The 15,414-nt window shown below is 38.0% G+C and overlaps 1 protein-coding gene across 1 annotated transcript in view; it reads right to left on the minus strand.

The window, feature by feature from the left end:
* The window catches only part of CNTNAP4 (contactin associated protein family member 4), a 239,362-nt gene extending 237,971 nt beyond the window's left edge, over positions 1–1,391 (minus strand). Inside the window, exon 1 of the mRNA XM_086480489.1 lies at positions 1,301–1,391. Coding sequence (XP_086336615.1) covers positions 1,301–1,385 — 85 coding nt within the window. The 5' untranslated portion in view covers positions 1,386–1,391. The remainder of the gene's footprint in view (positions 1–1,300) is intronic.
* Between the last annotated feature and the right edge of the window lie 14,023 nt (positions 1,392–15,414).

The raw sequence follows: 15,414 nt of genomic DNA on the forward strand, positions 1-15,414 counted from the left end.
GTGTTTAACAAGAGGAACTTAGTATTCATGTTTAGGGCTACACTATGCACTTGAGTATCAAATGAGATATCATTACTGAATGACAGCACAAGATCATTTTGGTGCTGCAATATGAATATCTGGCTCATGGGAGCATGTTTAGTTTACAAACCATCCATATGCAAAACTCTAGGCTATAGACCCATAGAGCACTTCAAACTTCTCTGCCATTGCTCAAGTGTTTCCAGGGAGCTGTCCCCTGCCATTGGGCTGTAGGGTTATTCCTGAACATTCCTCCTTGGTTTAGTGTGCACTTTCTTCCCATAGAGGTTTTGCTCCTTCCCTCCCCATTCCTGTGATGCACAATCAGTGCCTTAACAGGAAGGGGAGAAAATACGCTCGGTTCAGGTTATGAGCATCTGGCATTTAGGCTGCTGTTCTACCACATGTACACAAAATGAAATCCTTCAGCATGCTGAAACAGAATCAAACGGAACAAGAATAACTCAGAACTATTACTGAATGATAAAATCCCTGAAAACTAGTTTCCTGATAAGTTTTTTTCTTTTCTTTTTAATTTAAAGATAATTAATCTAATTCATCACTGAAAACAGATTTTAAGATATGCATCAGATTTGCCTCCTGGCGAGTAGATTGTCTTTAAAACTGCAATCACTATCTTTATTTTGCAATACCACCCTACTTGCTAACTATGAATTACTCATTTTTCAAAAAAACTTTGTGCTGGAAATGGTAACGTTCTCCTATTTAGTCATACATGAGCAGCACTCCCTAAACAATCAATGAAGAGATCATATAGTCTTTCTATTTACATTTTTCCTTGTTGTATTTATACTGCTCTTGAACTGCACAGTAATGTCCATTAGAGTTATTTGAATGTCAGCTTAATGCAGGAAATGCAGATATCAGCTTTTAAAATTATGAACGGCTAAAAATCAAGCTGAGGCAGTACACAACAGAAATCTGCCAGTGATTTCCACATTAAGACACAATTTCTTGAAAAATGCTGCACTCACAAACACAAAAATAAATTAAAATGGGGCTAAACATGCATGCCTTAGTAAAATGCTGCTTTCAGATACTCTTAGACTGTAAGCTTTATAACAATATTCTGTACATAGCCTTATGACAAAAATCTATAGAAGGATTTTAGAACGTTTTCACCCTAGCAACTTACTGTCACGATTTCAAAGCAGTAAGCATTTGTCGCAAAAATAATATTTATTCAAAATGCAAATAAAATATCCCAGAAGTTTTCACAACACTCTGGATTGAGTTTTAAATCTTATGCAATACTTACATTTATCCCCTGCCACTGTCGTGTGCCATGTATTAACAGACAGGAGAAATAGCAGCTTCAAGAAGATTTCGGTGACAGAATCCATGTTCACATTCACTGAGGCACCCGAAAGAACCAGAGTATTAGGAAACAGCTGCTCTGCACTTCAGTCCTGCTCCTGCCTCCCCTTCTCACTGCTTCTCCGTCTCTTCTCGCAGTGCTTCCCAGGGACCAGACACCTCAGTCAAATGCGCTCCTTGTCTCCTCACACATACACACACACCTCCAAATCTGCTTTCCCCTCTAACAACAGCAATCCCTGAGGAGCAGCAGCGAAAATCTCTCCTTCAATTTCACAGAATCACTCAGGGCTAAACTGCCAGGCTCCCCTGCACCGCTCGGTGACTGAAGCCTGACGCTCGCCGCGCGTCCTGGACACCCCTTGTGGTGACAGATAGGAAATGTGGGGCTGTGGTGAAAGCCAGACAATAAGACAGAGCAGTCAGCACATGAGCACTGAGACGCAGCCGCTTGCTGGGTGCTCGTCCTGGCCAGTTCTTTGTCATTCTCTCTTTTTTTTTTTTTTTTTTTTTTTTGGTGGCGAGCAGGGTAAGGGAGGAGCGTTAGCTGTGCATGCTGCCTGTTACTTTTTTTTTTTTTTTCCCAGCATGGTAAATTTCGACACTTTCAGCTGCAAAAGCATTACAAGTTCTGTATTTTTGAACGATCACATTTTGACCGTAATAGAGAACCTAACCTTACAAATAAACAGAGCAGTCTACCTCTATGAAGTGAGCACAGGACTGAATGATCAGATATTCCTCAGAAAACTGCACCATGACTGCTCCTGGTTGGGTTTATTGCTGTTTATACTGACATTAAAGAATTACATCCTCAGCTCCTAAGAGTAAACACATATAATATAGACACACGATTGTGCCAAGCTTTCTCAAAAAATTCAGCCCTCAAATACCCACACACAGCGCATTTAGCTTTCTATACCTTTGCAAAGATGAAGCTGTCTTTAAACTGTCCTAATGTTTGTACTTGTGTTGTATTGGGAAGGAGTTTCATTTGGGAAAGAACTTCAGAGGAATTTTAGGTCATTATATTTAAACTATATCTTAAAATTGTTTTTGCAAAATAGGCTAAATTGCTGTATATGTTAACTATAGAAAAGTTACAGTCCTCAAGTATGAGGAATAAGCTGCTTAATAGTGAACGCCTGACATTAACAGGGCAAAGACCACATTAGTGGCTCCATCAAAGAAACTTCTGGATGGCTTCCACTGTACAGACTGTCTTTATATTTTGGCAGAAGTTGCTATGATAACGAACTAGAAAAGGACAGTCCTAGTTACTGAGGTGCATAAACAGCCGACTTAGCAATTCCAAATTCAGCGCAGTGGCTCAGTCTCCATTGTCCTACTCCACGTGGACTGTTTAGGAGCTCAGATATAATAACAGTTTTTTTCCATCCGAAAGGATTCTGGAGTCTCTGGGTCAGACACTAGACAGCAAACTGCTGAGTTTCCATCTTGCATGTTGCAGAGACTATGGAATTTAATATAAAGTGCCTGTAGAACTGTTTGGTGTCAGGAACAACTGTGGGACAGAGATGAAATTTGAATTAAGCCACAGAAGTCTCACCCCTTAAAGGATGCTCTGATTCAGGTAGAGAAGAAAGAGTAAGCTGTGTTTTAGTTTCATGCTACCTCAGCCAGGCTCATTTGGGTTTTTCAAGAATGTATTCAAGGCTCGGCCAAAACATCAAAAATAAACATGCTAAAAAATAAAAAAAAAAAAAAATACTTTGAAACGTGATTAATGCAGCTTTTGTTTACATTCTTTTTAAAACAGCAAATCAGCATTATTAAGATTAAAAAGGCTTATTTCTAAATGACCATACTGGGCAGAAAAATTCAGGGGAAGTTAAAATGATCTGTTGTGCATATCGTCTTCCTCTCCTCCATACCAACTTTTATTTTTTATGAAAAAAACATGGAGAAACTGTTCTAAATATTATGTAGATCAAAATCTACATTCTAGCTCTCCTAAATCTTCCCTCAAATTCTAAACTTTATTTCCAGATCTTCGTACAACTGCAGAGTAACTTTTCCATAAGCTGGATTTCTTTGTCATATAGTTCCTTGAGTTAATATTGACTTTCTGACTAAATTAATATGAGCATAAAAATGTTCCTTGCGCTGCATTCTATTTCTAAAGAATATCCCGTGGGATGGCATTGGACTCTGAAGCTAGACAATATTATATGTTTAAAAATAGGACAAATATCACATGAAATCTTGACAAGGACTTTCTATGGAATGATATTCTTTAGGATTAGCTCTAAGAGCTCCAGGGCTTTGAATTAGGAAGAATTATTATTCTGGTAATATAATGCAAATTCAGTAAAAAGGCCAGTGCTATTGTGGGTAAATATTTGTCTTATAAAATAGCTTACAGTCACCAAAAAGGAACATCTAACAGAGATAGGTCATAGGATATTTTTTACATTTTTTGGCCGAATTACAACTAAATGCACAGACGGATATAATTTATTTTTACAATTATGGAAAAGCCATTCTTATAACAAAAGAATATACTGAAATGTATACATGTGTTTCTGTGTGAATAGACAGAATTATGGAAGCCTATATAACAACACGTATCTGGAACACCAAAATAATCCACTTCTTTATCCAGGGATGAATCTATGGTATCTAGAAAGTGTATAAAATAGCATAGCCTGATTTACCCAGAAGATTGCAACTTCCTCTTTGCTTTTGCATCATAACATATCTCCCTCCTGCATCCATGAAATGTTTCTGCTCAAGTAATCTTACCTCTCTATCCCAGCAATCTCATTTCCTATTCCTCTTCCATACAATGTCCAGGTTTGTCATTAACTTCTGAGCTCCTCTTTGTGGAAATCGAACAAGTCTTTCCCATCCCTGTTTGGCTTCATAGCTTTTTTACAAGCCTGTTTTCCTATTGTCCTCTTTTATTTCCCCCACTCTTTCAATGTTTTGTTTTCTTTCTTGTATCTTTTTTATTTTTGAAATTTCCCCTGCATGCCAAAAAACTTACTCATTTTATTTCTCTTTGAAATATAACATTTTTTCCATTTGATTTGATAGAGGGTTGTTCCCAGTGGATCGCCATGTATGAATTATTTAGAAAGACTGCAAATTCCCCAGAACAAGGACTATATCTTGTTGTAGATTCATCCTCACTTTTGAAACATCTGCAAAATTTGGTTCTGCAAAACTTGAGTTATTTGATTTGTGTATTGCTAGGCTTCATTTACAAATGAAGGTCTTTGTAATGAAGTCCTGTTCCTTAGCAGACTCAAGCTAATAGAAAAATAATTCTTTTTTTAAATTATTTTCTCTGTGACTTTTTGTCTGTAAAAAGTAAGCGGTTTCAAACTCATGCTAACCATACTCCTGGTACTACTGCGATCTTTTTATCGATTGTAAAACAATATAAAAGATGATAAAGGACAGTTATAAGCTGTAGGCCAGGGAATGTACTTTACCTCTAGCAGAAAGTCAGCTTCATGAGAGAACAATTATTTTCATTTTCAGTGAACCATAGTTATTCACTCCACATTATTTAACTACAACAAATATAATAAATGAGTATTTGCTTGTGAAACACGAGAAAAGAAGTAAGCAAAGTCAACGGCATCTGCAGCGGCTGGCTGAAAATATGTGCTTTGATCCTCCCCCAATAAATTCCTCATCCCCCATGAAGTCCTCAGAAACCACCAACCAAACTGGAAATTGGCTATTCACTTACTACCTCCTCCATCTCAACTTTCACTAATCCAGCTCCATCAATCTTCTATATCCATCCAGTAGTTCCACTTTATCCTTATTTCAGGAGACTAGAAAGAAAGAGATACAAATTTTAAATATTTCTGTTCCTTTTATCCCATTTATTTTAGCTCCTCTTGATTGCCTCGTCTGCCCCATGGCCCTGGTTAACCCTTCTTCTAATGCCACCTGCTGCAGTTTTATTGGTATTACAGGTTTCTCTCTACAGCATCTAGTCATGTAATGCAGCTGGAGGATGTATCTTTTTAATGCAAACTGAACTCTTTCAAGATCATGTAAAATCTGCTTCCCAACACTATTAGCAACGCTGCAGAAAAACATCACTGTAATTGTCTGCAGAGACTGCAGAGAGCAGAAATGCACAAAGACAAAAATAAACCAAAAATAAATTAACAGAGCTGCATTATGCCAAGTACACTAAAATGAGATTTGGAATAATTTTTAGCCATTTGTAAGACAAAATAATAATACTACTACAAATACTTTTTTTAATCCTAGATCTCTATAATAAGGATGGCATAGAGTAAAAAATGCTTGTCAGAAATAAAGGCAGTATAAATACTAATCTTACAATTAATTCTTGGGGGGGGGCAGAATATTTTAAAAAAAAAAAGCTGTCAGTGTATGGCACATTTTACAAATTATTGCAGCTAAACATGACTTTGTTAGGGATTTAAAACCTTTTTCTTTCTCACGTGAGACACAGAACCCAGAACAGAGCAGACGTGGCTCCATGAACCTGCAGGAGAATAATTCACTCTCTTAACATGGCTGTAAATGTGAATTTGAAGGATGGAACAAGATCTGTGGCTGCACAGAGAGTTTATCTGCTGTTGCTGTCTGATCGTTCAGATTTCTCACTTGAAAGGATGCAGTGAAAATCATGGAGGTATCATTTTTGAGGTCTTCATAGAATCATAGAATCACAGAACGGTTTGGGTTGGAAGTGACCTTAAAGATCAGCTCGTTTCAAACCCCCTGCCATGGGCAGGGACACCTTCCACTAGACTAGGTTGCTCAAAGCCCCATCCAACCCAACCATCAAGACTTCCAGGGAGAAGGTGACCACAGCTTCTCTGGATGACCTTTTCCAGTGTCTCACCACCCTCACAGGAAGGAACTTCTTCCTAATACCTAGTCTAAAGCTACCCTTTTTCAGTTTGAAACAATTGCCCCTTGTCCTGTCACTACAGGCCCCGATATAAAGTCTCTCTCTTTCTTATAAGACCCTTTCAGGTACTGGAAGGGAGCTATAAGATCTCCCCAGAGCTTTCTCTTCTCCAGGTTGAACAACCCCAATTCTCTCAGCCTGTCCTTATAGGGGAGGTGCTCCAGCCCCCTGATCATCTTTGTGCCCCTCCTCTGGACCCACTCCAGCAGGTCCATGCATTTCTTGTGCTGAGGATTCCAGAGCTGGACACAATACTGCAGGTCAGGTCTCACCAGAGCAGAGTAGAGGGGGAGAATCTCCTCCCTCAACCTGCTGGCCACACTTCTTTTGATGCAGCCCAAGATGCAATTGGCTTTCTGCGCTGGGAGCACACATGGCTGGCTCATATTCAGTTTCTCATCTACCAGCCAGCACGGCCAGAGCAGGACTGCTCTCGATCCACTCATTGTCCAGCTTGTATCTGTGCTTGGGAATGACCCGACCAAGGTGCAGGACCTTGCACTTGGCCTTGTTGAGCTTCATGAGGTTGGCCTGGGCCCACCTCTCCAGCCTGTCAAGGTCCCTCTGGATGGCCTCCTTTCCCTCCAGTATGTCGACTACACCAGACAGCTTGGTGTCAATGGCAAACTTGCTGAGGGTGCACTTGATGCCACTGTCCTTGTTACCAACAAAGATGTTTAATTGTACCAGTCACAATACTGACCTGGTTACACCCGCTCATCACTGGTCTCCACTTAAAATCAGCCATTGACCACAATCCTTTGAGTGTGACCATCCAGTCAATTCTTTATCCACTGAGTGGTCCATCCATGTAATGAAGTTTTCACGAAAATACTTCTTTTTAGCCCTTGTGAATCTTCTCCTTTCTCAGTCAAGAGTTTTATTCCTTCCACAGTAAACACTGTATTGTGGCTCCCAGCACAGGAAGTCAGTATCAATAAAGAGCACTGGAGAATGAACTTATGCATCTTTTAATAAATATTTTTAACAAGTCACACATGCAAAGAGAGTAATTTGTAAAAGGATAACATAAGAAGTAATTTGTAGAAATAAAACAAATGGAGGCATAATACAAGGAAGCAAGAAAACAGCCTTGCAGGATTTGATACTAAGCTACTTTGGTGGATTTGCTCCTAAGTGGAGTGTATCTTGAAGGACAGAATAATTAAAGACATTGAGATTGAAAGGGGACAGTCAAGTAGTAAAACACAACATGGAATTACCAAACGCATGTCACAGTACACTAAGCTGATATCTGTCTTTGATATCTGATTCCTTTCTAAAGGAAAGAAATTCAGATTCTTGACATAGAATGCATATTATTATGATATATTTATGATGTGTCTTTGATAATGTAAAAAAGATGGAGTATAGCAAAGAGTGTGTGCAATGAGTAAGAGGGAAAGACCATAAAGGCAGGGGAAAAAAGATATCAAGGTATTGTTAAAGCATAAGCCTTGTTTAATATATTCACTTGTGGCTACAGTGCAAATAGAAGGAACAGGCTTGTGGAGCTGGTGTTTTGGGAGATGTTTAGGAAAATATAGTCAGTGTAGGAAAGGTATACAGTATCATACACAAGCGCAGGATTACCTTCTATATGCAATAGTAAAATACACAGAGTGTAAATTATCTAAAGCTGCTAATGACCACATAAGCTGTAAGTTAGCTCTTTACTTGGAAGCACATGACAATAGAGAGGTCCTAGCTAAATCAGCCAACTGTGAGCTGAATATAAGTTTCCAGTGTAAATGAGCCACAAAAAATAGACCAATTATAGCATGTATTAGGGAGGTATTTGTAGTGGGCATGCAGCATAGTAGCATATTACAATAGCAAGGAAAGTTTCTGAGCTGGGAATGGAGTGAAAGCCAAAGGGCCTGATGAGAAATGAACAAAGGATCAGAAGAATCCCTATCCCTATTTTTGTACTGTTGTGCTTGTATTTAGAACCATGGATTTGAAAAGCTTCAGGGGTGGTAAAGGGTTGAGAACCCAAGACCTATGACCTGGATTGGGACTCCAAGCACCAGATGTTCTGGAAAATTTTTCAAATAACAGAATAACTCCTGCTCTTTCCAGAAAAGGTAATTAAATCTTGGAGAAGGCTTTGAACTGTGACTCCTCTTTGATATAGGTATGGCCATCTGGCCCAGGATCAATCTATGAAGGCTTCAACAAGAATAACGTTTTAAGATTATTCAGTTACTTTAGTGCTCCACACAGACTAACTTAAGTCTTTGACAACTGAATGTTCATGTTTGTGCAATTATCATTCTCAATTAGCTTTCTCTGAGCATCAGATAGGGATCTTAACTGCTTGGCCGAAATGTGGAGATTTCAAGCAGCTGAAACTCAGATGTGGGTCTGCTTGCTCCCATCATGCCCAAGGATACAGCCACACAAACTGATGCAAATAAGACTACAAAGCATGCAGCCTGGAGCTATCTTGTGTCTGTCTATTAAGTGTATGAGAAATGTAGCTCAGGTCTGTCTGTACCTGTTTAAGAAGATATTGCCTGGTTTTCTTTGTATATCAAGCCTAGATTTCAATGCCAAGAAATCAGAACTGTGAAACTATGATTCCATAATGAGCCTGGGTTTTATTTCTCTGTGCAAAAGACAATCTTCCTTGAAGTAGAAATACTAGGAAGGTAAACATGAATAAGTTGTTTATGTAAAATTTGTTTAGACCATATGAAAAAAAATGCAGCACTACTAGACTTCAGTTATATGTAATTGTTTCATGTTCAAAATCTGTCAATTCAATGGAAAGCAAACAAGGGTTCAGTTGTTATACAACAGAAGATGTAACTTACACAAGCCTGATTTCCTCAACATTAGGAGAAAAAGCCATGTAATATGGCTTCTCTATCTTAATTCGTGTGAAATTGTTCATTTGCCAACTGCATTAGGATACAAATCGGGTGCTTCGTTGAAGCAATGTGTAACAGAGAGATAATATGAAAGAAGAGAGGCAGTAAACATACTTGTACAAGTTAGACAAGGTCAAAAATGTAGGACTCAGCTTTTTAAAAAATATGAATAACTCTAAATTGAACGGGCAGGTCTCACCTGCATTGTCAGCACTTAGAGTAAGCTGCAAATAACCAATGTTTCATTGATCTGGGCTACGTTTTACAGACCAGGGTCAGACTCTACATACTGTAGGTTAACTGCTACTGACGTTGTTCAATGCGTTAACACATACACACAATTCTCTGAAGGGAAATTATTTTGTTAAGGGTTTTTTCCTTTTCCTTTAGGTATTAATTTGCAGGCATCAGAAAAGGGAAAACGACTTTACTCTTTCTGTTCTTAATTCCCTCTTTCCTTTGTTATATCCCTGTGAGGATTATATGTGAAGTGTCCAACCTGAATGTGTAGATTTGCTTATGTGTGGTTCAATAGTATAAACATCACGTGATACTATGAGCAACTCTTGATATATGAGTGCCAGGCTGGTAAATACAACCATGATCCTACAAGGAGTAGGATTTCTTTGTGGGTGTTTTGCAGGTAGTTAGTCTGCCTTTATTTCATTGTGTAACAGAGACACTGAGAGAGAGAGACATTTGGGATAGGAGCAGTGACAGAAAGATTAGCAACCACATGAGTACTTCTCCCCATCCATATGAGGAAACAATCAGGCTCTTGCACAGGCTGTTTCATTCTGAATGTAAAATGAGCACTTGTCTTGTGTGATTCTTTTTTATATAAAACTAAAGAGAAAAAAATTTTTCTTATGCTTTTTTTATTATTACACACCTGACTGGACAAATTCATTCTCTTATTTAGGCTGCCCTTTTTGCTGAATACTGCATCATGAACCCAGACCAGCTCTTGTCTGAATGAGAGATCCATGGGAATTATGTATTTCTATGTTTGGTCTCTAGGGAAATGTCATGAGATACAGCATCTCAAAGTCCTGGGTTGATAAACAAGATGCTAATGAAGCAAAGGTGCCTAGTAGCTTTTTCCAGCCATACTCTTTTTTTTTCCCAGCCATATTATTTTTCCATATACTGCCAGCAAGACTTCACCGACAAGATCAGCAAAACAACAAAAAAGGCAGTAACCAGTCGGTTTAATATAGAGTGTCACATAGTATTGCCTTGTTTGCTCTACTGCTCAATACTTAATATCTGCACGCTCATCTTTCTCCTCATCCTGAAGTCTTTATATACAAATAACTCATGCTATGCTGTCATCGCAATTGAAATTTGCTTAAAGCAGCATTAACTTCTGAGTCCAAACATTGGTGTTCTTTGAGGCAAGAACTAATACGCAACCAGGAAGACAACAGTAGAGCATCCACATCTAGGCCTTCCAAATTGCTAAGAGGAGTGATGACTCAAAGGAGTACTGCAAAGGCTAGGCATCTGTATCTTTGTGCTAGGAATCAAGATTCCCTTCAGATCGTCACACTTGATGCAATTACAGGGAAGATTATATTCTTTAGGTCTTCCATTCAGTCATTTATCCCTCCTGAAACAGTAGGTAATGCTCTGGGTTTTCCACAATTCAAGGTTTAATATTGATCTTTCTCAGTGCTTTTCCCATAGAAGACAATGATTTGTTTGTAATATGACCTTGATTGAGCTGTGCATGCCCCTGCTGATATCAACAATACTGCTAGTGCAGTAAAAACTAAGCAGAGTTAGGAAACACACAGATTTTATGGAGATGTGGAGGAATATAGGCAAATGAAAGACAGACTGATGAGTCTAGACATTAATTTTGATGCTGAAGGGACTTTAAGGGAATCCTACAATCAGCCAAAACAATTAGGCAAAGTTTTGGTCTTATTTATAATTTCAGAAGCACACAATTGAGAAGATGGACATAACTACCCAAGATAAAACAAACAAACCTACTGAAAAAGAACAATTTTGGGTTTACTTCTAGCTTTACAGGTCCCACAGAATATGTCTGTTGTTGCCTTTTGCAGACACTCTGGAACTTCGATTAAAGTGAACTGAAAGAGGTCCTATATTCTTTTTAATCCCTAATCCTGGTTTTGTTGTGGAAGATCACACAGGGATGGCAACACACGGAAAGCCATCTATACTTGTAACAAGCTCTTTCTTCACCTGGAAAATTCTCTCACTTCTCCTGTAACCCCTTTTCAAAATAAACACACAGCCAGAGTAATACAACTCATTATTTTTCCAGTATTTTACAAACAGAAATTACAAAAGGATAGTATTTTTTTTACTTTTATAAAGTCCTTAGTTAAAAAATGCTTTCAGAAGACTGAATAAAATCGTAGCCAGTGTTGTATGCTGATGGATCTGCTTATTCATTTGTATGTTGTACATGATCAGACGTTAATCTCATATATGTCACGTTCGATATGTTTTATAGTTGTTCTTTTCTTTTGGTTTTTCATGCTTTAATAATAGGCAAGACTCAAATCAAGCATTCAACTGGCTTTGCTGTGTTTGAAATGCAACCTCATCGTGCCCTTTCTGAATGCAAATGATAATAAGCTTTTTGTGTCTTAAATAACCTATGTGGGAAATAGGGATAATTAAAACCTGAGACTTCATAGTAAGACATAGTAATGAGCTCTCACTGATTTGTGACTCCTTATGAATAATGCTTCCTCTTTGCTTTTAATGTGTATGTAGAAATTAACTAATGAAAACTTTATATGGATTTGGTTTCAAAATTCCCCATTAAGTGATATTTTGAGAATGAATTGATTTTTATTTCACTTGATTTAAGTACCATAACTTCAGAATATTTGTACACAACAAAAACAATACAAAATGATCGTTCTCGTACCTGTGAACTGGACTAATACCAATGTTCCAGTCTCAGTCACACAGCTATCAATAGGAGTTCTATTAAGTCAGAAAACTAAGCCTTTGAAAGAAGAGTAATACTAAAAACCATAACCTTTAAAATCTAGAATAACATCTTCAGAACAAGTGTCTATGATTAAATTTCTGTTACAACGCATGACATTTAAATGATTATTAATCTTGGATATCAAGGAATTGAGAGTTTCTTGGTATTTTGACTAATCAAAAATAACTAATTCCACTTGGATATTGGCTTAAAATGTGATTTCCCAGCCCTTGGAAATGTTAACTTGAAAATTTCAGTTGTCTTTATTAAGTGGAAGCATAAGCCAATAATTTTGACACTAGTCTGATACAGGTTATTGTGTATACTTTGTTGGCACAGCTTTCCTAAATAAATGAGCCATTAATGGCATTATCAAAAGGAAACTATCAAATATTTATGAGTAAAGTGTTACATCCCAAATTACAGAGCTACAAAATTCAGCCACTCACTAGTCCTGAACTCACTTTTACTCCAAAAACTGTCTCTCTCTTCCAATATTGAGCAGCAAAGTGGCATTCTCATACCTGACTGAGCACCAGAATCAAAGAATTCACACTGCCGCATCTTTCCCAGGGCAGTCACAGACAATGCCTAATGTGAATGTAAGGGACTTAATGATCCACTATATGTATTACAGGCAAAAACCATCATCTGCAAACTGCAGCTGCTGTGGCATTTTATCTTTCCTTTCTTTACAATAGCCTCAAGGTTGGACCACTTGTCCCATGGGCGGAAAATACCAAGCAGCCTCAACAGAAATTGAAGCCACATCTCTCTACTTCTTAAAGGGTTGATTTTGAATGGTAGAGGGCAGCGTCTCCCATTTTGTGAAGCTGTTCCATTGTCAAAAAAGGAGTTTTCCTTTTTTGGATTCCCTAGCAAGTAAGAAGCGAGAACAAGTACACAAGCAAGCATGATGTTTCAGCCTAGGAGTCGGTGGAATGCATCTGAACTCCCTTTACGGCTCCCTGGACTGGGTCTGTCTTCTGGCTAGTGACCGCTCTATGCAAAGAGCAGAAACAATTCCCAGGACAAGGCTCCAAGTTTGTTACCCAGCTCCAATATTATGTCACCTGCATTTCAGGCACAGGGAAAGCTATGGAATTGTGCCTTATGTCTGTACTGGTTCCCTCCCTTTTTAAAAAATACAGATAGCTGGTATCTTCTCATGTCTCAAAGGTGTATGAAAAGAAAACATTGTTAATTGTGAAGTGCATGAATAATGCAACAATGAAATAATTTAAATACCAAAGATAAATAAGTTTAGTAATGCAGGTTTTAGTCAAAGTCCTTCATATGTCTTTGTGATAAAATAGATTAAGTTTATTTATATATTTTAAGCACAATTATAAAATCTTAGAGAAGTTGTTAATAGAATTGACTAATCAGAAATATAAATAGAACAGAAGCTGCCTCATATTTATAGGACATAATACATGTGATAAAAATTCTTCTCTCTTGAAGCAACCTCTTTGAAACCTTTTCTTCAAAAAGCCCCAAGCTATATTTTACCGTTTTTTTAAAGCTGCTCACTTTTCTTTTGTCTCATTTGCAGGATTTTTATATTGGTTTGTTACAATAAACAGTAAGGTTGCTACTTATTCTTTATTCGTTCTCTGATTTTCTCCTCTGTGCCAGGGTTATCTTCAAGGAAATTAAGCTCAGGAAATCCTATAGTAACATATGCGATAGAACTATCACATGGAAGAGCAACGCAAGACTCAGAAAAAACACAGCAAGACTCTGTGAAGGAGACTCTATGTCAGCCTGCAAAATGTAACATTTTCCTCATTTATTTTAAGAAATAAATTAATACATTTACTATATATGTATGATCTAATTCTGTTTTTCTTTTTCTAATACAGCTTTTTAGGCTGACATATTTATAAAAGCACAAGTTTTGAGCATACCATAGAAAACCCCGCCTGGTTTTGCACATAAAGACAGACACAATAAATGCAGTTCCAGAAGCTGTCCTGATCCAGACTTTAGACGACAACCCTGGAAAACCTTACATCAACTTCAAGAGTTTTATTTGCCTAGATCTTAGCTGGGTCATTTAACCTGACAAGTATGCAATCAGATCTGAGAAATTATTAGAAATCAAACAATTGAATCTGTTGAAGTAACATTAAAATAAAAATTTAAGTACAGAAGAAGATTTTTAGGTAAAATAATTACCTCCCAAAAAAACGGTTTTGAGAAGTAAAGGAAGTAAGGTAACCAAAGCATGAATTTTTTTTTTGGTAAGTGGTACTCATGGCCTCTCATTATAATTTAAGTCCCATTCTAGAATATTTCCAAGTTAAACACAACAGCTTTGAACCACCTAGCGCAGGTGAGCTTTCAGGGCTGGTAGTTCAGATTCACAGATGCATACCGTTCTCCAAACACAGGCTGGCTGACAACATAGATTAAACACATAATTTTAAAACATCACTTTTACGTTCTACTGTAGCAACAGTGTACAGGCTTTTAGGGAAAGGAAGGCTGATGAGTAAGTGAGATTGAAAAACGGTCAGGATATAATATAGTTGAATCATAAAAATCATAGAAGCATAGAATACCACGTTGGAAGGAACCTCAAGGATCATCTGGTCCAACCTTTCTTGGGAAAAGCACGGTCTAGATAAGATGGTCCAGCACCCCGTTCAGCTGAATCTTAGAAGTGTCCAATGTTGGGCACCCACCACTTCCCTGGCGAGATTATTCCAGTGGCTGATTGTTGTGAAAAATTTTCCTCTTGTGTCCAATCAGAATCTCCCCATGAATAACTTGAATACCCATCATCATTTCCATGTTATGCCTTGTAAAAATGGTGTCTTCATCTTCTTTGTACCTATCCTTTAAATACTGAAACGTGGTGATAAGGTGTTCCCTAAGCATTCTTTTCTCAAGGCTGTACAAACACAACTCTCTCAGCCTTTCCTCATTGTAAGAGATGACTTGAAATTCCCTGAAACAAAAGCAGCCAGAGAGGTCGAATGCCCTCAAGCCTCCCCGAGGAATATTTCAAACACCTGCTGAATGATGAAGAACTCATACTTAACGAACTGGTAAGGCAAATACTTGCTTATATCTTCTGGGCCTGGACAGCACAGGATACTGCTGGAGGAGGAAGCGCTGTGGAGACAGGGCTGTTCTGCTCTGGCCCAACTCGTTTGTTCTCAGGGCCGTCGAGTCTGATGAACGACCTTTACTTCGTTACCCATGAACTGCATATTAAAGTAGACAACTCTCTATATGCTAATGAAGATTTTAGAGAT

Source organism: Leptosomus discolor, chromosome Z (genome assembly GCF_034619465.1).
Source record: "Leptosomus discolor isolate bLepDis1 chromosome Z, bLepDis1.hap2, whole genome shotgun sequence".
NCBI lineage: Eukaryota > Metazoa > Chordata > Aves > Leptosomiformes > Leptosomidae > Leptosomus > Leptosomus discolor.